This window comes from Pholcus phalangioides, unplaced genomic scaffold, assembly GCF_987345545.1.
Source record: "Pholcus phalangioides strain wild (caught in Gottingen) unplaced genomic scaffold, Ppha-v1.0 ptg000039l_1, whole genome shotgun sequence".
NCBI classification, from domain to species: Eukaryota; Metazoa; Arthropoda; class Arachnida; order Araneae; family Pholcidae; genus Pholcus; species Pholcus phalangioides.
The window spans coordinates 22,067,030-22,091,005 of record NW_028301625.1 but is presented as its reverse complement, the minus strand read 5'-3'; the positions used below and the strand labels follow the sequence as shown (position 1 = coordinate 22,091,005).

The 23,976-nt window shown below is 35.5% G+C and overlaps 1 protein-coding gene across 3 annotated transcripts in view; it reads left to right on the top strand.

Annotated features, from left to right (window-relative positions):
* raskol (Ras GTPase-activating protein raskol) overlaps positions 1-23,976 on the top strand; it is a 258,900-nt gene that overhangs the window by 82,733 nt on the left and 152,191 nt on the right. For all 3 annotated transcript variants that reach the window (XM_089253806.1, XM_089253805.1, XM_089253807.1), the window contains one exon: positions 13,436-13,634. In XM_089253806.1, coding sequence (XP_089109932.1) covers positions 13,436-13,634 — 199 coding nt within the window. The remainder of the gene's footprint in view (positions 1-13,435; positions 13,635-23,976) is intronic.

Genomic DNA, 23,976 nt, shown 5'->3' with positions numbered 1-23,976 from the left:
GGAAAATGCACGATTTAACATTTTGAAACATCGTCTCCTTTATGCCAGAAACATGAATGTGAAAATTTTAGAAAATTGAAAAAAGACGTTTGAATGTTTACACTTCCCAGGACCGCCCTTACCAGACGGAGGGCCCAATGCGAAAATAATAGAGAGGCTACAGGCGTCTTAATAATTTCAGAGTCTGAGAACTGATGTAAATTTAAGATCGATGAATCAAAAATGAGAAAGAATTATGATTAGCAGAGATAATCCCAGCTCCCATGTAAATTCAGAATAAATGAAATAAATAATTCCAGGTCTAAAAAAATTCAGGATAAATGAAAGAAATACTTCTCTGATTGGTGAAAATTCCAAATAAACGAAAGAAAAAACTTCCACAATTGATGAAATTTCAGAATTTCAGAATTGATGAAAATTCAGAATTTACGAACGAAATTATCGTTACTGTAAATGCGCCCCCCCCCGAAAACACGTGGATCCTGTCACACACCTCTAAAGGCGGCTCTGACTCTACCCATGTTACTCTACGCATGTCATTTTCCTAAAATGTTTTGCAACATGTTTTTCAATAGGAGATACGTATCTGGAAAAACTTAGACAGGAAAATAAGTTATGCAACCAGCTGGCAAACCCAAAAAGTGAAAAATTGCACATTCAAAGGGGCTGACATGTTATGTGGAGAAAGAAAAACGGAGTTGTTCCGTTTTTCCATATATCCCGTTCAACCAATCGGGACATTGATCATCGTACTTCTAGCGGTATGTTTTCGAAAATACTTTTTTTTTTTTTTCAAACCGAGCACAACTCAGGTCTATTGCCATAGGCAATTTACTACCTAGTGAGTTGTGCCGGAAGTGTAAGTGCGTGTACCTAACAGTCTGAGTGCGTATCTAGTGTTGTGTATGATTTTTCAGTGCTGCCATCTATATCTCAGAAGTGAAGTGAGTGATGTGTGGTGACTGAATATTTGTATTGTTTGTAGGACTGTTGCTCTCTGTGGCGAGACTTTTTAACGGGGAGATCGGCTCGCATTTGCGCCTCGAAGTTGGGAACCACAGAAAACCAACTTCAGCCGACCACCACTGTGGTGACGGTGGGGCTCGAACCCGGGTCCCCGCGATGCGAGTCCGTCATTATGACCACTCGGCCATCTCAGCGGTTTTCGAATATACTGTAGTTATCAGAAACCCAACCCTAAGTGCGCGTTTTTAGTTATCAGTCGCCGCTTAATATGATCCCGATGTGATCGTATTAAGTGGCGTGCGGTGTGTATTTTATGTTTTTTTTTTCTTTTTTCCATATCTAAATTCGTGACAAACACCACCGTGAGAAAAAAAACGTGTGCCTTACTTCCGCGGTGAAAGATATTCCGATGCTCTTAGGCAATGTAAGGAAAGAAAAGGGGTTTTCGCTTTAAAATATACGTATACTATAAGTTGAATAACCCTGCTTTTTTATATAGAGAACGTGGCATTCAAGGTGAATGGGAGAGGGCATACACGAATACATTCAATGCATGTGCGGCTTACCTTAACTCTATGGTTATTTACTGCTTTTTTTCATGTTAGGTGAAGGATTGGTTTGATAAGGAAAAGGGTTAGAGAGTTAGAAGGGTTATATTGAGTGAGAGAGGCGAGCGGACAAGTGGTAGAAGGTACGGGGTTTTAGAGATGACCTTTTACTATAAGATGCCGAGCATCCATGACCTCCACTCCTACCACCTTCGTCTGTCAGCGCCCGACCTCACAGCCAGCTTTCTACTGATGATATAAGGCCGAGAACTACCACTGCCACTCTACGTAGGCTTTTCTTATTTCCATTATCAGAAAATATAGCAATACCTAGGGTCATACATATATAGCGAAATGAAATAAAAAAAATAGTAATAATATATAAAACCTGATGGAAAGTTAAGTTACGTTGGGTGTCTTATAGCGATATAGATAAGAATAACATGACACCAAAAAAAGCAGTCGTAAACACGTTCTTGAAAAAAAACTGAATTCTTCGAAATAGTATTGTTGATGTTCGGAATGATCAGTCTTATACCGAAGATGGCCACGCGTATGATAGCGTACGTGTTATTGTTATCGATGGAACCGATAATGGTTGGAATTCTGGACCATTACGTACAATTTTATTACCCTATAAACTTATCCAGAGTTTTTCTTTCACATTGGACTGCCTGAGAACTGCAAAAAGTAATGACAGTACATTAAAAATATTTAGAGCTAATGCTGGAGTTACTGGAAGCTAATAACGTGGCCGAAAGAAATAAAAATTCTATGATTGATTCTAAAATTAAACTAAAATATGGAAAAGAGATTAATTAATGCCAGGATTATATACTGTAAAAGTTTAATAAAATATCTTTTACAAAATTCGGAAAAAAATCCAGTAAGCTAGCCTGTTGATTATTCGCTCAAATGCAACTGATACGCTTAATTGGTTGCATTTTTAAAGTTCTATATAAGAATTTTTATCAAACTTTTATAGTGTAATCCCGGCCTTAGGCTATTTTAATACCCCAAAAAATGAAAATTGGGGTAATATGCAGTCAAACTCGGTTATAACGACATTAGTTATAACGTCAATAATTGACAGTACCGACTGATTCCAATAGAGCAAGGGACAATCAATTTTTAGGAGAGTGCGGGCCACTTTATTGGTTTGAAAACGTGTGCGAGCCTATGAAGTGATCTGGAACTGTGCCGTGAGCAGCTTGAGTGGTCTCTGCCGCGTGTAGCCTACGTGATCTGTGTAAATACGTCGCAGGTCAGTTAAGTGATCTGAGAATGCGCCGCGGACCACTTGAGTGATGTGCAACTGATCCTCAGGTCACTTAAATGATCTAGAACTGCGTCGCAGGTCACTTAAGGGTTTTTTAAATATGCCGCGGGTCACTTAAAGGATCTCGGAATGTGCTGCGGACCACTTAATGATCTTGATCTATTGATCTAACCACTTGACCTGTAACTATGCCGCATATCACTTATGTGATCTAGATCTATGTCGCATGTCACTTAAGCGTTCTGTAAAACTGCCGCGGGTCACTCAAATGATTTGTAAATGTGCCGCTTAGTTCATTATTACACAATTAGGTTTGAAATCACGGGCCACATCAGATGACTCCGAGGGCCACATTTGACCCGTGGGCCATGAGTGGAGCATGCATGCCATAGAGCCGTATACAATGATGTGAATAAATCTTGCCTATAACGTCGATGAAAACGCAACGACTTCGAATATAACGACACTGTCGTCACTTTTGCGTCCGTATTTTTGACGTTGTTTCACGAAATTCCTAGAGTTGATCACATTGAGGCAATGCTTGTCTGTTGTTCTGTTGACACCTGACGATGAAAAAAAATATTTATTACATGTTTGACACTCCAAGTTGCTTGCTGGGATGAACCTGAATACGGGACATTCCCTTATTTTTGTTGATGAAAATTTTCCGTTTTTCAACTAAGCTTTACTTTTTAATTTTAAATCTTCACTAAAATCGGGAATGGTGATGAATTGCATAATTTAGAAATTATACTACATATATAAATGAATTTAACTGTAATATGAGTTACTTACATTAGCCTGACGAATGTTATTCGCCTTTATTATTTAACTATAAAATTATAAATATTAATCTCACATATTTATCATGCTTAACTTTTTTCTTCGTGAAATATATTTCAATTAACTGCGGATTTGCTACAGCACTTTATTTCCCGTCAAGGGTTATTTATACGCAATAATTGACAATTTCGAGGACCGACGACAACATTTTTGGCCACAATTGGTGATGTCCCCTGTTAATGATCCCAAAAAAAAGGTATTTTTCTCAATAAAGCCCCGTTGGCACACACGGCTTGACTTATGATGAGAGACTTCATTTTTTGAAGATGTTTAGATTGGAAGAACGTGGGTGTCACGGGTGGATATGATCGAAGTGTTTACAATTTTCAACGGGATAGATAGAATGGACCATTAGTTATTAGTACACCGTCAATCAACTGCTTCGACAAGGGGACACCAGTATCGTTTATTAAGGGTTCAACAACCTGTGTAACTCCAGGTTGTTGTGTCGCAGGGATTTTTTCTCTAATAGGGTTGTCAATAAATAGAATAGCTTACCGCCGGGGGTTCTGAATTCTAACACAATTGATACGTTTAAAAAGAAGTACGATAGACGTAGTGGGATAAATCGAGAAGCTGTCCATACTCAGATAAGACAAGCATAATATTTTTGTGGGCGGTGTGTTATGTAGTATTGAAGCGTTTACACGAGATTGGAATAGGGGGCAACTTGCTGAATTGGATAGAATCGTGGTTAAGAGATAGGTCGCAACGAGTTATGGTGAACGGGGAATTCTCTGGTTGGACAGACGTCACAAGTGGAGTTCCTCAAGGAAGTGTCCTTGGCCCTATACTTTTTTCACTTTTTATCGACAAACTCGATCAGGGTATCGATGGAATTACTAGCAAATTCGCAGATGATGTGAAGCTAATGGGGGTAATCGGGAATGAAAGCGATAGGGAGTTGCTCCAGACCAACTTAGACAAGATTGCAGCATGGGCAAATGAATGGAGCATGACGTTTAAGCGTAGATAAGTGCATGGTCGCTCATTTTGGTTCGAACAACCCACGGTTCTCTTACGAGTTGAATGGTGTCACTATCCCGGATGCAACTAGAGTCACCGATTTGGGAATTCTCATTGACGAGCGACTTAAGTTTTCTGAACATTGTTCAGCGGTTGTCAAAAAAGCGAATAGAATGCTTGGTCTCATTTTCAAAAAGGTCTCTTCGCGTTCTCCTAAAGTCATTCTTCCGCTTTTTCGAGGCTTAGTTCGTCCTGGACTGGAGTATGCGGTAAGGTTTTGGAGACCATACCTACAGAGGGACATAGACTTGATTGAAGGGGTGCAGAGAAGAGCTACGCGTGTCCTTATTGGCACACAGGGCTTGAGTTATGAAGAGAGACTTCATTTTTTGAATATGTTTACATTGGATGAACGCAGGTGTCGAGGAGATATGATCGAAGTGTTCAAAATTTTCAATGGGATGGATAGGATGGACCATGAACTTTTAGTACACTGCCAATCAACCGCTTTTACAAGGGGACACCAGTATCGATTGGTGAGGGACAATGCAAGGTTATGGTGTCGCAGGGAATTTTTCTCTAATAGGGTTGTTAATAAATGGAATAGCTTACCCCCGGAGGTAGTAAATTGTAACACAATTGACACGTTTAAAAAGAATTACGATAAACATGTTGGGGTAAATCGAGAAGCTATCCATTCTTAGAATAAGACAACCATAAGTATTCTTTATGGGCATTGTATAATATTTTATCATGTGTATATATTGTTTATAATTTGTGTTAATTGCATTTTTAATGGGGTTGCTGTATTTTTGAAACATATGACATCCATATTTTTATGGGCATCTTTTTATCAGCCACCTCGTTGGGCATTTTGCCTGTTGTGGCGTTGTATTTGTATTTGTATTTGTATTGTTTATTAATTTTTTCTTTCGTGATATATGCTTGTATATTGGATTGCTGTATTTTGGTTATATCTGAATCCATATTTCTCATGGGAATCTTTCTCTTAGCCACCTCGTTGAGCATTTTGCCTGTTGTAGCCTTGTATGTGTATTTGTATTAATAAAATATGGCCACCCTCCTTATTATACCGAAATGACAACTTCATGTAGAGTATTTGATTGCATCTGATTATATTTTTTAAACTCGGAAGGTCTTGAAATTGTCAACCTTTATTAAGGGGGGTTGATGTACAATCTTGGCTTACCATGCTTTCCTATGGGAAAAATCCTTGCCTTTATATATAAGGAACATTTAAAAATTTTCTATTCACTTTAGACCCTCAAACTTTTCCAAAATTTTTTTGAATATTTTTATACAATTTAACGAGAGCTTTTACAATTTTAGTTTCTGGTTATTTTTTCTTAAATTTTAACTTGAACAATAAACAAACTTTTCAAAACTAACCATGATTTACCCGTAAAAATTTTTTAAATCATTTTAATGAGAAATTCTCTCGTTAAAGCTGAAGTGCTGAAAGACGCACAAAGTTTCGAGACAAGTGGTTTGTTTAAAAAAAAAATGTTCCTTATCTTACAAAAAGCATATTTTTGAGGAAAAGAGAATTTTAATGGAAATAATTAGCATATATAATTCCTGCCCCCTCCCCCGGTTTATATTAAAATATTTCTAGTGCAGGTAGAAGAAAAACTCTCACGCAGTTAGACGCAGAAGTTTTTATAGTACAATATTTAAAAATTAAAAAAATATAAAAATGCGTTTTTTGGCAAATTTACGTGCATCAACCCCTTTAAAACGACAAAATTTCGTGAAATCTTCAATTGTTATTATAACCAAGTTTGATTGTAAATATTGAAATTCTTATAAAGCCCTGAGTCAAAAAATTGCCAATCAGTATAAGAATTTTGCACAGAAAAAAAAATGTATCTCGTAAACATTTAAATGAAATTTTCGTTGTGATATTGATGGTTGAAATTCTTGATTTTTGCCTCTTTTTATGGTAAAATGAGTAGGTCTGAAACAGAATACGTAGACAATCGTAAAAAAATATAAACATGAAGTTTTAATCATCAATATATTGATCAATATTTATCCAATTTTTACTGAGGAAATTTCTTTCGGCATTATAAAAAAGTTTAAATTTTATTGTGGCATTTTTTGGAGCCGTAAACAAATTAAAATTTTTATATTTCATCCAATTTTTATTTTACGGAAATGAAATTATCATAGCTCGATTCTTCCCTTTTGTAGATAATTTTTCATATTTTACTTAGATATACCATAGAATTTTTATTCCTTTCGGGCTTCTTCATAAAATACCCTGTACATGCAATATACTATCCGCATTTGGTGATTCGATTACACTAAATTGAAATTTCCCGCATTTATCAGGTTTTTGTTTCCTCCTGAAATGAAAATTGGATGAAATTTGAGCGATGAAAAGCGCTCATCTCTTATCATCTTTCATCTGTTCTTCATCTTTTCTTTTCTGTCTTTTACTCACGAAGACGAATGACCTGTTCTTTTCCATCATTATTTTTGAGTTTTTTTTTCTAAAGCATCATCAACAGAATTTCACGTGTATGTGTGTACCTGTTGTGAAACTAGAAGGCTCGTCGGAGAGCTTAGAATTTTTTCACAGAGTGTGAGCCACACCTACATGAATGACGGCCGTCCAGCATCTACAATGGACTGGTGATAAATACATCAGATTAAAAAAAGTGCCAGACTACTTTCATACGAAAAAGGACTCAGAATAATATCCCTCTATCTCGTTTTTTTTTAATGTTGGATAAATACGGCAATTTACTATTATGTAGTTTCTTTCATATATTTGAAGTTTATGCACTTGTTAAGTTTTTCTTCACACGTGTTATGACCGTTGGTCAAAAAAAAAAAAAACTAAAGATCGTAACATTTTGTACAGATTTATTTATTTTTTTATCAGTTTGAGTGTAAATACCAACGTCGTCTTTGTGACTCCACCTGAAGATTGCTCAAATTTATTGTAGCGATAACTTGGTGTTAAGAAAGATTTTGTATTATGCCCAGTGTAAAAATGAAGAGACTTTCGTCACCATCGTGATCTTTTTCTACTTACCTCACCCTGATAAGTCGTAAATTTAGTGTTTTAGTTGGCTTAAGTGAGAAAAATTGAACAAGAACACGCCGATTGTCTAGCGCATTTGCGACTAACTCCTTCTAGTTTTTTTTCCACGAATGAACTGAAACTACACAATAATAAGGCTTCTTTCTGGATTCCACTTTCTTATAAAATAAAATAATCTTTATCAAATCTTTCATGTCAAATATTTTATTTTTAACCACGTTTTCGTGTGTGGTTGGTATTTCATACAACTGACACAAGAGATACTTTGGCTCAGAAGAGGACATAATTGATGCTTTAGATGTTGCTATATAATCGTTTCCTTCCTATGAAAAGAATTACCCAATCGTGTCATTTTACAGGGAGCTAAAGACCCATTTTGGGCGTGTAGTTTTCTATAATACATAGTTGCGGTGCAGGATTATAGACTATACACATATAGTATAGGCCTACCTTATACTTAATTGATGGTGTTGATGATATTGAGACTACGATTCCCTGACACACCTTCCTCAGAATATCCGATCTTAATCGAAAGTCTAGCAAATGAATCTAACTCGTAGAGAGATATTAAAAATGACACGTTAAGTAGGTATCCCCATTTTACAAGATCTCAATAAAAATGTTCAAGAATTCTATTTCATTGTCGATTTCTTAAAAGACATGATGTGTAATGACAGTGTCCATAATTCACGAAGATGCGCTGTTATTCTTAGTTATTACTCGGAATCTTTTTCTCTCAGAATTGGTATCTCTCCGGTGTCTCTTCTTGGAAATGAGAAATTTGTTCAGACGTTTCGTGAACAGGAAAAGCTTCCAATGACAGCAATGACTGAATGGGGTTAATAAGGGTACAACAGCAATTCAAATAACCTCGTTCTTCTTTTATCTCCATAAACCTAATCGTATAATTGATGATGAAGATGGATGACTAGCATGTTTATAAGAGAATTCAGGCTGTTTTCGTCTAGACGTGCTGTCCCGTGGCTAAAGATCCTCTGTCTTCACGTGCAAAGGCAGCAAAAGAAAACCCCACACACAGTGGAAATTACGAGAATCTATTATGATCATTATTTGTAGTTTTAATGAATCGGATACATAAGGGAAATTTAAATCTATCTTTAGATCGGTTCTCAATTTTAAATTACATCGCGAATAATAGCCCGAATTTTATTGTTGAATATTTAAATTACACACACATCAATTAATATTTATAATTAAGATTTATGAATAAAAATATATCCGACAATTAAAAAACTCGACAAAAATGAAATCATTAAACTCAAAACTCGTAATTAGAAGTTCATTAAAAGAACGTTAAGAAACGTGATATGATTAAGTAGAGGAGACACTCGTGAAGTTGGTGATAAAGTCAAAGTGATAAATTTAATGGAAATTTTTCAAGTCTTCAGACAGCTCGTAAATGAAAGGTAATGAAAAAAAAATTGTGAAAAAAGGGCAGAAAAGTATGTTTTTGTGGCTCAACGACTTTCTTCAAATGAGTTTTCTCAGAATAACAACCGTAAAAAAGAAGCACGAGAAGAAAGATTGATTTACATTATATAGATGCAACTGCCATGTCTGAATGAAGAAGTGATTCTTCGTGGTTAAAAAAAAACACAATGAAAAATAGATGAACTCGTGGTCATGTTCAAATTAGTTTATGACTTCCTAACTTCCGCTTCATGTAGTCGAGTCAGTTGAAGCTTCCTTTCTTCTTTTAAAAACTGTTGACAGCGATATTTACGTTCTCGCATCTTATTATTTGCTTTCTAGTTAACTTAAAGCTCACAATTAATAATCTTGTTTGATGGATGAATGCTACTCAGAGCTACCCTTAGTGGTATGCGACAAGTGAGGTCGCACCGGGCCCCGCACTTACGGTAATAATAATTTCTTTCATAAATTCTGAATTTCCATCAATTCTGGAATAATTTGTTTCATAAATTCTGAATTTTTTTTAATTCTGAAATAATTTCCTTCTAAATTCTGAATTTTTTTTAATTCTGAAATAATTTCCTTCTAAATTCTGAATTTCCAGCAATTCTGGAATAATTTGTTTCATAAATTCTGAATAATTTGTTTCATGAATTCTGAATAATTTGTTTCATAAATTCTGAATAATTTGTTTCACAAATTCTGAATAATTTGTTTCATAAATTCTGAATTTTTTTAAATTCTGAAATAATTTCTTTCTAAATTCTGAATTTTTTTTAATTCTGAAATAATTTCCTTCTAAATTCTGAATTTCCATCAATTCTGGAATAATTTGTTTCATAAATTCTGAATTTTTTTTAATTCTGAAATAATTTCCTTCTAAATTCTGAATTTCCAGCAATTCTGGAATAATTTGTTTCATAAATTCTGAATAATTTGTTTCATGAATTCTGAATAATTTGTTTCATAAATTCTGAATAATTTGTTTCACAAATTCTGAATAATTTGTTTCATAAATTCGGAATTTTTTTAAATTCTGAAATAATTTCTTTCTAAATTCTGAATTTCCAGCAATTCTGGAATAATTTGTTTCATAAATTCTGAATTTTTTTTAATTCTGAAATAATTTCTTTCATAAATTCTGAATTTTTTTAATTCTGAAATAATTTCTTTCTAAATTCTGAAATAATTTCTTTCTAAATTCTGAAATAATTTCTTTCTAAATTCTGAATTTTCATAAATTCTAAAATAATTTCTTTCTAAATTCTGAATTTTCATAAATTCTAAAATAATTTTTTATAAATTCTGAATTTTCATAAATTCTGAAATCATTTCTTTCATAAATTCTGAAATAATTTCTTTCACAAATTCTGAATTTTTCTTAATTCTGAAATAATTTCTTTCACAAATTCTGAAATAATTTCTTTCACAAATTCTGAAATAATTTCTTTCACAAATTCTGAATTTTTCTTAATTCTGAAATAATTTGTTTCATAAATTCTGAATTTTCATCCATTATAGAATTTCGAATTTTCATCCATTCTGAAATTTTGAATTTCCATCAATTCTTGAATTTTTTTTTCCGCATCTTCTCCTAGAAATTAATAATTCTGGAATTTTGTTTCTGCATATTCTTTTACGAAGAAATAATTCTGGAATTCAGCATTTTCAAAAAGAAAGAAATTATTCTGGAAGTATTTCTTTTATAAATTCTGAATTTCCGTAAATTCTGGAATTGTTTTTTTATTCTGAATTTTTATCAATTCTTTAATTATTTCTTTCATTTATTCTAAATTTTCATGAGTGCTGGATTAGTATCTCTGTCTAATTTTGTATTAATCGATTCCGAATTTTTGTTAGTTCTCAGAAAATTTCTTTCATTAGGTCTTAATTTTAATTGGTTCTGAAAATAGTTCTTTCTTCAATTTAAAATTTTCTTCAGTTCCAAATTTTCATTACTTTTCTTGATAATTTACATTTGAGTCTATATTTTTTGTATAGATATTTTTCAGCATTCTTGTATGCTATGTTTTGTAATGATGTAATTTTTGAATGACGATTCCCATTTCTCACAGAATATACAGGGTGCAAAAAAAACATCGTTAAATAACGGGTAAACAGTTTTATCCGCATTTAACGCTGTTTTTTTCCCCCCAACTTTCCTCCGTTTTACGAATTCAAATATTTCAGTGAATATTGCACTTAGAAACGTGAAATCTTTTTGGTTGGCACCAGGAGAGACAAGGCAACAACTTTATAATGTAATTGAGTTGTTGAGCGCAGGGTGTCCGTATAAAACGTTCACATTTTTATTTTAATAACTATATAAAACCCGTTGTAACATATGACATATCTGTTTACAACATGTTATTTGGATACTTTTTCTAATTGGAAGTATGCCTCTGGGATCAACTGTTCGCCAGTCAAATACCATACGCCCTGTTAGCTATGCACCCAATATAAAATTGGAGCTAATGGGCCCTGAATTATTGAGACACCTCTGGCCTCGCGTCTGATAAGAGCGGCTCTGATGCTACTAACAATGTCAATCCAATCCTTCCGCCTTCTCGCTTTATACTAATATTGTTGTGGTTGCTTTGTATTGTATAATCTGTCTTTGTACGCTAGCATCTTTTCCCGCCATTGACTATAGAATGCCTACGCCATCTGAAGTCTAAATTCATAACTATAAATAATGTTAATATCATATAGCTCAGAGAGTTTCTCAATCTATGGTCAGCGACGATGGCATAGGTCAGAGGTCTCTAACAGCTGGCCCTAGGGCCGTCTTAAGAGCATCATGGGCCCCGGGCCAAGTGATTTTTCTGAGGCTCTACCTAGCGAATTCTCGGTAACCGCTTCTCATTTTTGTGAGGCCCCTCTTATCTTGAGGCATGGGACCGGGTGGACCCGGGTGGACCCGTGCGTTGAAACGGCCCTGGCTATCCCACGGGCTGCATGCTGCCCTCGAGGTGATTTTGCCCGCGTCAAGGTGAAAAAACTTTTATATTTTTGATATTAGTCTCGATTGAGAAAAGAAATTGTGGTTAATATCGAAAAACATATATTTCCGATTTCACAAAAACAATTTGTATTTCCGATTTCACAAAAACAATTTGTATTTCCGATTTCACAAAAACAATTTGTATTTCCGATTTCACAAAAACAATTTGTATTTTCAACACACAAACACAAAAGCTCTTTATACACGGGCCACATGTTTAATTTCATAAACCTACTGCGGAGTTGGAAGTAGCAGTAACAGATTTTCTTGCGCAATCATCGGAGGATAGTGATAATAAAAATGGAGCAAAATTTCCCTCAAAAATTTTCCATAAAAATTCGGAACTAATGTGCCGTCTATTGGTAAGTGTTCAGCCAAGTGTTTGTTTATCAGGAAAAAAAACAAATTAGAAAAACATTGCACGAAATTCAGAATATCAAATAATTTTTTTTGTTTCTTAAACTTTAACCGTTTTAGGAAGTAATATTCTCCACTCTGGTCAGAGCACTAACACTCATAATTTACTGAAAGGAAAGAAAGATGATAAAGCTTTCTAATAATTAAATTTGGTCTGTCAATCAAATTGTCTGGTAATTAAATTTGGTCTGCACTTAATTAAATTCAGATTTTAGTGAAATAGTTAAATCCCAACAAAAAGTGCGTGGCTCGCTCGCGATGCTACTGCAATCAATTATACTAGGTGCAGCTTCTATGCCGGAGTTTTGGAGTTTTCTTTCCCCTGGTGCGTGCGGCGTATGTACCGAAGTTTTGTTCCTGGTGCGGCCCGCGACACCTTACCTGACCACTGTGTTGGCTCTCGAACAGAGAATATTACTGAAGGGTGGGAAAATGAAGGACTACACAAATCACAGTAACAAAATGTATTTCACAAACACTGTTTATTCACGATTTTCGTAAATAACTTATTACAGATTCAAATAAGCATTGTTGAAAAAAACAAGACAATCGTGTAAAAATACGTAAGATCAACCAAAAATTCAGCAATGTCCCATAATACGGAACACGAGTGGTCCGGCGAATCGCTTCAAACACTGGTCCTTGAGTTCAGAAAGGTTGAGAAACGCTGATATAGACGATCTTTTCAATCGAGAAAATAAATGCTCCCTCCGGGGAACCCCCGTATGGCGAATCTGATTCGCCGGGTCGGGGTAAGTAACTCATAACTAACTCATAGCCGATCTTCTCATAAGTTTGAACATTCCATCGTAATTACTTCGTTGAATAAGATGTATGATTGTGTTGTTCATGTTTATTCACCAACGATAATTTTATTTTCATAGTATTTAATGTTTGTTTTGTAGATTGGAGATCGGCTTTTTGTGGATTTGCCACGAGTCCGTTTGGATGGTGGAAGGCAGGCCTTTCGCCGAAGATGGGGCTACGACTTACCAACTCCAAGACAACCGACTTTAGCTGAAGAACAAGAAGATGAAGATAGCAGTGAGCTTTCTGAAACAACGTCTCTAAGAGATGAACGTCTCCTCAGGTTTTCATCAATGGGTATGTCGCAACATTTATTTCAAATCACATTTCATACATGACATAGGGCTTTTCAGTGTGGAGTCAGTTGTAACTAGACCCCGGATTATATGCACTGTAAAGTGGCAAAATATTCTCTAAAAATGTGCAAATATGCACTGGAAAATTCCCAAAAAGTCGTTAAAAGTTCCAAAATATTCATTTAAAGTGAGAAAATATACGTTAAAAATACCCTGCAAAAAAAAGAAAACGTGTTTCAAAATGTATATTTTCTATTTCTTAGTGCATATTAATGAACGAAAAATTCTCATGCAAATAACTTCTATATGCTTTTTATTCGCGAATAATTTCTAGTTATTAGTAGCGGCTCACGAACATGAATAAAAGTTTGGGCTTTTGAGAAATGAAATATTCCTGCTCACCAGTAACAAAATAGAAATGGTGTGAAAAGTGACAAATTTTTCACCTGAGATTTAACATTTCACTTTAAAACACACACACGCACGTGGCTAACCAAAAAGCACCCAGCCTTCAGTTATGGTTTATTTTAGCAAAAAGTTGCCAAGAGTTGAGTCGGCTATGCTTCAGCTTACCACATTCATCAAACTATTATTTAAAATACCGAATTTTCCGTGCTTACATAAATAATTCAACCTCATAATTAAAATACTTTAATTTTTATAGTATCAGCGCTATGCTGGTGCTAAAATTCGCTAAACTGTTACATTTTTCTGGGTAATAAGGGCGAGTTTTTCACCCTAAGTAGTTTGTAATTGTGTTCACTACAATTTATTATTTTATTATTTTCTTATACAGTACCTAATTGGTTTGTCTTTAATAAAGTAAAAAGAAACTGTCAAAATTTTTCAAATATAGATCTGTTTAACTGGGAAGAAATAAGATAGTTTTAAACCCGACCTCTAGGTTATATACGTGCTTGAGTAACGGATGCCTGCAAAAGCTAAAAACAACCTTTAATAGTTCACCTAAACCCTCTTCATCCAAATCTTGTTTATCGTATAGGCAGACAATTTTCCTACAGATCATTGTTAATGTACGGGAAAAAAAACCCGATGTTATTCATATATTGTATTATCAGTAATATTTCCTTTGAATAATTATAAAAATAGCATTGAGCTTGGCATCATCATGCTCCCCAGCAATCATCGTGCCCCTACGCCAGACTTTCAAGTCTATCTCCACCTATGTTATTATTCAATTACCTGTCACCGTACACTGTGTATTTAGTTCACTTTTTTGGTAATACGCTCCATTCTACAATTTTAAAGACTGATGATCCCCATTGACCCCCACTATAATGGTCCCCATTGTTCCACGGGAAGCGGGAGGTCGTTATATCAAAAGATTGATTAAAAAATTTTGCTTCTTGAGAGGATTCCGTATTTCGACGGTATGAAAAATTACATCATTCATTTTGTTATAATTTAAGCAGTTGCAATTGCATCAGGTTAGAAAATATTAATAAAATTGCAATAATTAGCTAGTTGCATTCACGCACTTATGCACCGAATTCTCCAATATCAAGGGTCAAGATCAAATACACTTACGGAGAGACTTTGTTCTTTTCTTCGCAAAAAAGGGGGAGGTAAAGAGCTGAGTTCTGACGTTTTATTTTATTGAATGGTCATTGTAGGTCGTTATGGATGAAAAATAAAATGGCAGGAATAACAAAATGTTTGGGACTCATTTCACCGTTCGATATAATGTCGCAATAACTCATGGTCGTTTTAACGAGCATCGACTAGTCAGTTTGGTTTAGTGAACTAAGTAAATGTATTTCATTCGTAAATAAATTGCATTTAGTCTCAAATTCCAGTTTAGTTATTTATTTTTCATTTCACGGTGTGATGATCACTATGTATATTGTACATCTGTTCTCCTAAAAATTGAAGCTAACATAGGTTTTAGTTACAATTACTTCATGTAGGTGGCAGCATCAGTGCGCTCTATTCACAAAAGGATTTTTTTCTTTTCTTCTATTTATCCTTTCAGAATTTTCTTTACAACTCCCAGTCAAAGCCGCTTGAAAGGTACTCTTAATGCAGCTTTGCTCCCAGTGATGGTAACTCGTCGGCCATGTGCAAAGCCTCCTAGATACTACTTCTAGGAGGCTTTGCCATGTGCCGTCTTGGCGCATGGGCGGACCACGGCTCGGGGGCCTCACAAAAAGGAAAATTTTCTAGAATTTACCAAGTAGGGCTTCAGAAAAACCACCGGGGACCCATGATGATCATACGACGGCCCTGTCGTTGCCCCCACATCCTAGAGCAGGGACCCTAGTCTGGGATCTTTGGCGGGTCCCCCCCCCCCCACCAGCTCGATTTTTCACGGAACTTTCCATAGTGAATTTATAGCGTGAAAAAACAAAAAAAATATCGGAACTCAGGGCTGGGACCCTGTCAGGACCCTTGTGGGAAATTTTGGGAGTTACTCAAACAAAAGAAAACATTTACATTTTACATTTTTTTTACTTTTTTTTTGAAAAAATAAATAAATAAATGCAAAGCAATACTTTTCTAGTGTAAAATATTTGACTACATATTTCCACCTATAGATAGCAGCATAATTTTCGTCAGTTGTGGGAAAAATTTACTCAGAAGGGAAATTGTCGGGGAAAATTTTGCTTGACGGAGTTGGCATCACTGACCAGGGCTGCAACTAGGGGGGAGCAGGCGAGTCTTGCGCCCCGGGCGCTGGGCGGAGGGGAGCGTTGAATGCACCCTTTAACTGCTTCTTCTACATTGCGTGTGGGAGCCAAAATGCGTTCTTGCCCCGGCTGAAAAAGTATCTAGTTGCGGCCCAGTCACTGACAACTCGTAAGTCGTCGTATATATTCTAGAAACCTTGTCGTAACCATTCGCATAAGGCCATAAGACGAGGGTGTTCAACGCATGTCCCGTGGGCCACATGTGTGGCCTTAGGAGTGTTTTGCCATGACCCGCCGATCATTTTGAGGAAATAACTACTGAAAATCGAGTCAATAAAAAACATATAATGTTCTAGAATTCACAGAAATGCTTAAATCATGTCAAAAATTAGTGAAGGAAATAATTTTTAGAATTTATTAAAGATATAATTTTAAAAAAATTTCAGAAATTAATTAAAGAAATAATTTCAGGGATTCAGAAAAACTCACATTCAAAATGAAAAAATAATAATTTCCTAATTAATAAAAATTCATACTCAATGAAAGAAAATATTATCTGAATTTATGAAAATTCATATTTATGAAAGAAAGAATTTCAGGAACTATAAAAATTAGTATTTTATTAAAGAGAAATGATTCAATAAAAATTCATAATTAATGAAAGGAATAATTTCAGAATAAAAGTGTGGGTCAGTTGGCCCATCCGTTCCGACGTCACTGTACATCATATTAAATCCTTGTGAGTCTGGACCAAAGCCGCTTGAAAGATCTTAATGCAGCTTTGGTCTGGACACTTTTTTATCTTGCAATTCTAAATACAGCAGTATAACTTCATGGCCCGTGGGCTTTACGAAAAGTTTTAATTTGGCTCGCAATGTCTGAAAGATTGAAGAACCCTGTCATAAGATAACTAGAAATATATAATGATTTAACAGGAAAAGAAAAACCTCAAACTCCTTTATACCTCGGGAAAAGAGAGAAAGAGAGATCTCCTTTTTCCTACTTTATTTCAATGATTCTTTCTTATTATCAAGCAATAAGGTTGTTGTAATATTCTTTTTGTCGATATGTCCTTTTAACGACACCTAGACGAGAAAAAGCAGTGGCTCCAGAGTAAGGGGTACAGCGGCTGTTCACCCACGGAAATTTGTAGAGCGGGTCCGAGCGCCAACAGAATTGATTCAGTAATCAAAATTGCCTTCATGAAATTAAAGACAAGCACCTAAAGGTTCGAAACACTTCGACGCCCCTGAAAAAAAAAGGTTTCTTCGTAAAGTTACTCCAGGCCTCCGTATCCGATTTAACAATTCTACCCTTTTGTCCTCATTTTAAAATTTTTAATTATTTTTTCTTTTCATCTGTCTATAAAACAAATTGCACTTCAAAGCAGAGAATCTCTCCATCTTCGTAATTTTTCCCCAATGATTCAAATACAATCAAACCTCTCTATCTCGAAACTGACGGGACCGAAAAAAGTTTCGAGGTAGAGAGTTTTCGAGAAATAGAATTTTTTTAGTAAGAAAGAAAAAACACGCCAAAAATGATGAAAAATTCGATTGATAAAAACTAAAAAATACCGAACTGTATTTTACTACATACTAATGAAACTATTGGTTGAGTTACACAATCTCTGTTCTTTGCTCTTTGAGCTTTTACAATCCCATCTATACTAGCAAAAGCTGCAGATATTTCGGGTCCTATCTTCTCAGTTTGCTCCAGAAAATGGTCCAGAGATTTTACAGCATGTGTTCAAGCATTTTTCACTGTTACTTTTTTCTAATTCTTCTGGAGCATCTTCTGCTGTATTTTCGTTACCCGAGTGGGCCGTACATACAGCAATAATTTCGGTATCACAGTCAAGGTGCTGCAAGTTTGTAGTGAACTTCGTCCATTTCCACAAAATCGGAAAATGAAATTTCTAGCCCTCAAGTGTTTTTTAGTAATGCCCCAATGTTTTGAAATTTCATTTTCAACATTGTTCTGTGAATCGTTGAAATTCAAGTGAACCATCACATCTGATCCTTCATCAATGAGATGACTGTTCCCGGGGCCGCAACTAGAGGCTTGGTCACCCGGGGCAAGCGCGCATTTTGACGCCCTCCTTGTAATGTTGAAGGAGAGATTTCAGAATGAAATTTGCGCCCCCTCGGGTCTAGCGTCCGGGGTACGAGACCCACCTGCTCCCCGCCCCCCTAGTTGTGGCCCTCACTGTTCCAAACGTGCAGCTTTCTTGAACTTATTTTGAATTGTCTGTTGGTTGCATTGACATAAAGGGGGGTGGGTTTGTGGTTCTAACCCCCCCCCCCCCGAGACAAGTTTATAGCGTTATTTTGCAGGAAAAACGTAACTCCCCCCTCTTGAGAAGAAAAGAAAAATTGAAAACCCCTTGTGAAAATTCTGCGTACGCCTATGGTTGGCTGACTTTTTGCTGTGCTGAACAAGCCATGCACATGGCATCCACCCCATGTCAATCATAGTATCCACCTATATCAGCCTATGATTGACAAGATAAATGAACGCAGTAGGCTGTAAATAGAATAATCCTCTCTTATCAGTTCCTTTCGTCTCCAGAGAAAAGAAAGATTTTTCACGAAAGAAAAGGAATTTCTGTTTTCTTTTTGCTATCATTGTGTGGTCTTGACCTTCGAGATAGAGAGTTTTTCGAAAATTATTTCGAGACAGAGAGGTGAAAATGCATTGATTCAGTACAGTAAATGCAAGGAGTTTTTCAGTTTTCGAGGTATAGAGTTTTTCGAGAAAGAAGAGGTTTGGCTGTACCTTGGCCAATCTCCGTTGCAAAAAACGAGAACCGACATTGCCTAAGTTTTTCAATCTCGTAAAAAAAATCTCTCGTTGGAAAACTTTTGTTGCTTTTTTTCAGGTATAGTGGTGCCATCTATTGTAAAAATGAGGTTAGTGACGTTATTAACGGAACACGTGCGTGCGTCCTCATTCTGTATAGTTTTCGAATCTGGTAATTTTACTCCCTCGTAAGCATTACTCTGAGTTCAATAGCCCTGATCTGTTATGCAATGGTTACCATGGGAGAATGAAATTACTGAGATAGTAAAAATAACAAAACTATAACTTTATTCAAGGTAGAAGCAGATTTTTTCCAGCTTTTTTTCCAATCCAGCTCGTACGGAGCCGCATACTTGGAAATTAAGGAAAGTTAAGGGAGCTAATAAGCTCGATGTGCCCTGATACAATGCATCTAGCTCAGTCAGAGTGGTTTGAATCTGTCATTGGGAAATGTATTTATTTTTAATTTGCATAGATGTGTGTTCACATATTTTCAGTTAGATGATAAAAGCACATAATACACTGTATGCAATTGGAATTTAACACGCATCTTTGGCGGGCCCCAGGCTAGAATCACTCATGGGCCCCATTATAATAAGTTTATAGTGCGAAAAACCAAAAAATATGATTCGTCCCGGGCTGAATCTGTCCAGGACCGCAATTAGAAACGAAAATTTACTATATAACCCAGGGCCAGTGTTTATTTTGGCACCCCCCCCCCCATAGACTGAGATAGACTGGAAGTCTGGGGGGGGGGGCACATTCATTATTGTTGTGAGACACGATGATGATGATGTCAATTCATATATACATTAGACTCCACCTTTGACGCTGGGGGGGGGGGGCAATGCCCCCCACGCCCCCGTATCTCCGCCCATGCCCCTCCCCCGTAGTTTTGAATGGAAAAACAGTAAACTGTTTGCCACACGAAGCTGGGCTGGAAGAGATCTCGTCAACGGGATAAGTCCAGTGGCAAAGTTTTGGTGTTCATTCACTGTTCTTTAGTTTATGCAATTCTTTTTCCCATCTTTTCTCCAATTTTTGAATTCAAATAATCTAAGCGAATGTTCACTTGGAGACGTAGATTTTTTTTTTTGTTGGCCTCAGTAGAGACAGGGTAACAACTTTCTAATTGAGTTTTTAGGATGAGATGTCCGTGTAAAAATTTATATTTATTATTTTGTAATACACAATATTTTCACTCTCAAAACTCGTGCAGGGTGATTTCTGAGCGCATTTTGAGCATTTTTTAAATTAAAACCATACCTCTACGACGAACGGGTAATAAGATAAAGGCCAAAATAGGATTTACACCCTGTATAAATATAGCAAAAATTAAAGAAAATATGAGGAGCCATACTCCAACAAATACAAAAGCATTTTACCAACAAAAAAAAATTTGACCTGTAAGGCAAGAAGAGGATAAGGCACAGAAATTAATCAAGGTCCGAAAGGGCGCTAAGTCATAAGCCAAAAAGGGATTGTCAAACATTTCTCTTACAATATTATAATTTAAACTATTGGCTTTGATATTTCCTAATTACACGTGTTGTTTCAAGGGTTCCGCAGGGGCAAAAGAGATTTAAATAAACTTCCCTGAAAAGGGTATAAAATGCAACATCATTTTGAATGTTAATGCTTTCGTGTTCATCCTAACATAATATTCACATTTTAGTTTTAAATACTTTCGAGAAATGACTAAAATGACAACACCTCAGAATCCTTTATTATAATATTGCTAAGAAAACAGAGAAACGTCTCAGCGTAGAAAAACATCAAATAAAGTATCACTTGAGATTTGTTTATGGAGATGAGCAATTGTTGGAATGATCTTTGATGTGGGATTTTTCTTCTCCTGTATCTATCAAGTACCCTGTAGGTATGTAGCTTCCCGCTGTGAACTCATCCCATGTTAAGTCGAAATGTCGAAGTTAGGCGATAGTAAGTTTTTACACAAGCGACTCTTCCTCTGTGACCGGAGATACTATCTTTTCTTTTTATTCTCGATTTACCGCTAAAGGGAATGTCAAAGATTTTCTTCTGCTTGGAACATATACTAGAGAGAGTTGTCCAAATACCTTTAGCATTTGGATTTACCTGAAACTTGACAGAAGGATTTCCAAGTTGCTTCATTTGAATTTCATGATGGATTTTCTGAATGTAGGTGCTCAATGCGGATATCGTCGAGATGCCATCTACTCGGGGCGCAGAACTGTGCGATTGATTTATTTTTATATTGATTCACTTCACTTTGTGTTGATTTAGGTGGCAAAGGAACTTCACATCAAAATATTCTGTTTTTCTAATAAGTACTTTTCCTGGTGGTATATCGTAGTTCATGATACGATGAACTGTTATAGTGTTTTTCTGATAGAAGTTTTTAATCGAAGATGATTAAACTAATTTGTGGACGTTTTTTCCGCACAATATTCCAATATCTTTTCTTACAAATCTGAGAAATATTTTGAACTAGAAATTCTAGTTTAAGGATTAGCCACGGACGTTGTCTATTTACGCCGAAATAGGAAGGATTGGCTTTCAGAGAGTGTTTTGGCCCAAATTTCAGTTGACCATTGCTTGAGTCAATTTTTATGAATTCGGTTCGTTCTGATTTATATTTTACTGAACATAAGCAATTAGTTGTTTTTGACCTACATACTACATCACCTACCTCATACTACGAGTTTTGTAACTGAAAATTCATAGAGATGCATTAGAAACGTATATAGTATTCTCTTATGTTGTGATCCCTTATTTTGTGCAATCCTAACTTGCCACAATACAATAAAAATGAGTGGATGGAGAAATTTGACCAACTTTATTGAACCATTATATCACATGGAAGTTTTGTAGACTTTCTTTGGAACTGATAAAAACATTTCTGAGAATCCCTCAAATACTGTGCTCAAGTTTTCAAAATATTTTTCTAGCTTTGATAATGACGTAGTAACTTATGTGGGCTTAATTAAGTTCATTAATTAATTAAATAAGAAAAATTCACACGTCTACGAATTATGTACAATTTGTTTACTGAAATGGCGCAAATATGTTGCCTTTATCTACTTTGGGTGATGGGATTTCGCCAAACAGCTCATTAATTACATAACATTTCAATTATGTATGAATGACATTTCATAAATACTGCTATAGATAATGAATGGCTTACGTTCTGTAATGCGTTACGAAGTTCATCACGAAAAACTGTTCCATTATGAATAGAGTATGACGGGGAAAAAAATTAAATAATTTTAGGATGAAGCGTTCCTTTTTTGTTGTTGGATGGAGTGATTCCGCGTAAATACGTGCACAAAGAACTTTCTTGAGAAAAGTGTTTTGGGTGATCGCATAATATACCAGAAGCTTGGTTTCCCGTGTGTGTGTGTGTGTATGTGCTCCCGTTTTCCTTCAGCTGCAATATTTCTTTCATTATTATTTTTTGCTTTTGCACGTTTCTTTCGCTCCTACCACTAAAATGTTAGGCTGAGAAAGATAATGAAGCCCTCACCCAGTTGGAAAAATGCCAATCTTGTTGGAAACAAACTCCCATGGAATTAAGGGAGGACACTGTGGTATTTACGCATCAAGGCACGCATCTCTCTCTCTCTCTCTCTTCTCTTAGAAAATATATTGCTCATCTTTCTTCCAAGTTTAGTAAACTTCTTTGCAACGGACAATCAAGGCGAAGAAATAGGAAACAAAAAAGTCGAAAAGCAATATAACATCAAGTTGCAAGGATATATCATTTAAACCAAAAAATGAAAAACATAATCACCACATGTGCATTATTTATTTATAAAATAGCCAGCTGGCCATCCTGGTGTGAAAATATAAGCTTTTCATAAATGAATAACGCACAAGCTGTGTGGTTATAGTTTTCTTCTTTTTTCATTTTAGTTTATATGATATGTGCTTGCAACTTGATGTTATGGCTTCTTTATTTCGATTTGTTTCCTATTTCTTGACCTTGACTATCTGATGCAGTAAAGTTCATTAAGCTTGGGAGACAGATGTGAAATCTCATAGTATACTCTTAGTATACCATAACATAAAGAAGTGGGATACACTTAATAATATATTAGTATAGAAATCGGATGTTTTTTATAGATATTAAATGCTAGGTTAGGATTTGTGCAAATCGTAGATAATAAAATCCTTGTAGGTTTCAGCTCTCTGTTCTGTTTTCCCATATTATCAGAGAGATCGTTCACCCTTGTTTTCTCAAACAGACCTCCAAACGATAAGATGTTTTGGTGATCCATTTGTGTTCTTGCTTCAACTGGCTGTGCTTTTTGCATCCTTTCTTATCTTCTTCTCTCCAGAGGTACATGTGTGTATCTCATTTTTAACTGTTTTAAAGTGGTTTTATGGTTCTTTTTTTCCAAATTAATACTTGAGGTATGCGTAAGGGGTACCTAACGTAAAGATATTGACTTAAATTAATTAATTAATTTATTTATTTTTCTTTTTAAAGGGCATTTTGACATACAGTAAACACATATCAATCAGAAAAAAAGAAATTAATGGTACGTTTAGGCTCAGGTGCGAAGAGAGATATATACGTTATGTACCGCATATGTGATAATTTTCAAGGTCATTTATGAAAGGCGGTAATTTTGAATGTCCCTAAAACATATTTCCTATTTAGTTTTGAACCCTCATGAACGGTGTGAGCCTGATGATACGGAACTATACGTTAGTACAGAATTATAATGCGGTCGATGACACAATTGGACAAAACAATCATCTAGGCGTGTCATCGTCAAAAAACAATCGCATTCTTCTTATTAATACAGTATTTCTCTCTCTTACATTCTGCCGTCTGTGGTTTTTCATTCTTATTTATTTATATATATATTTTTCTATTTCTTTCTATTGTCATTGCATCCGTGGAAC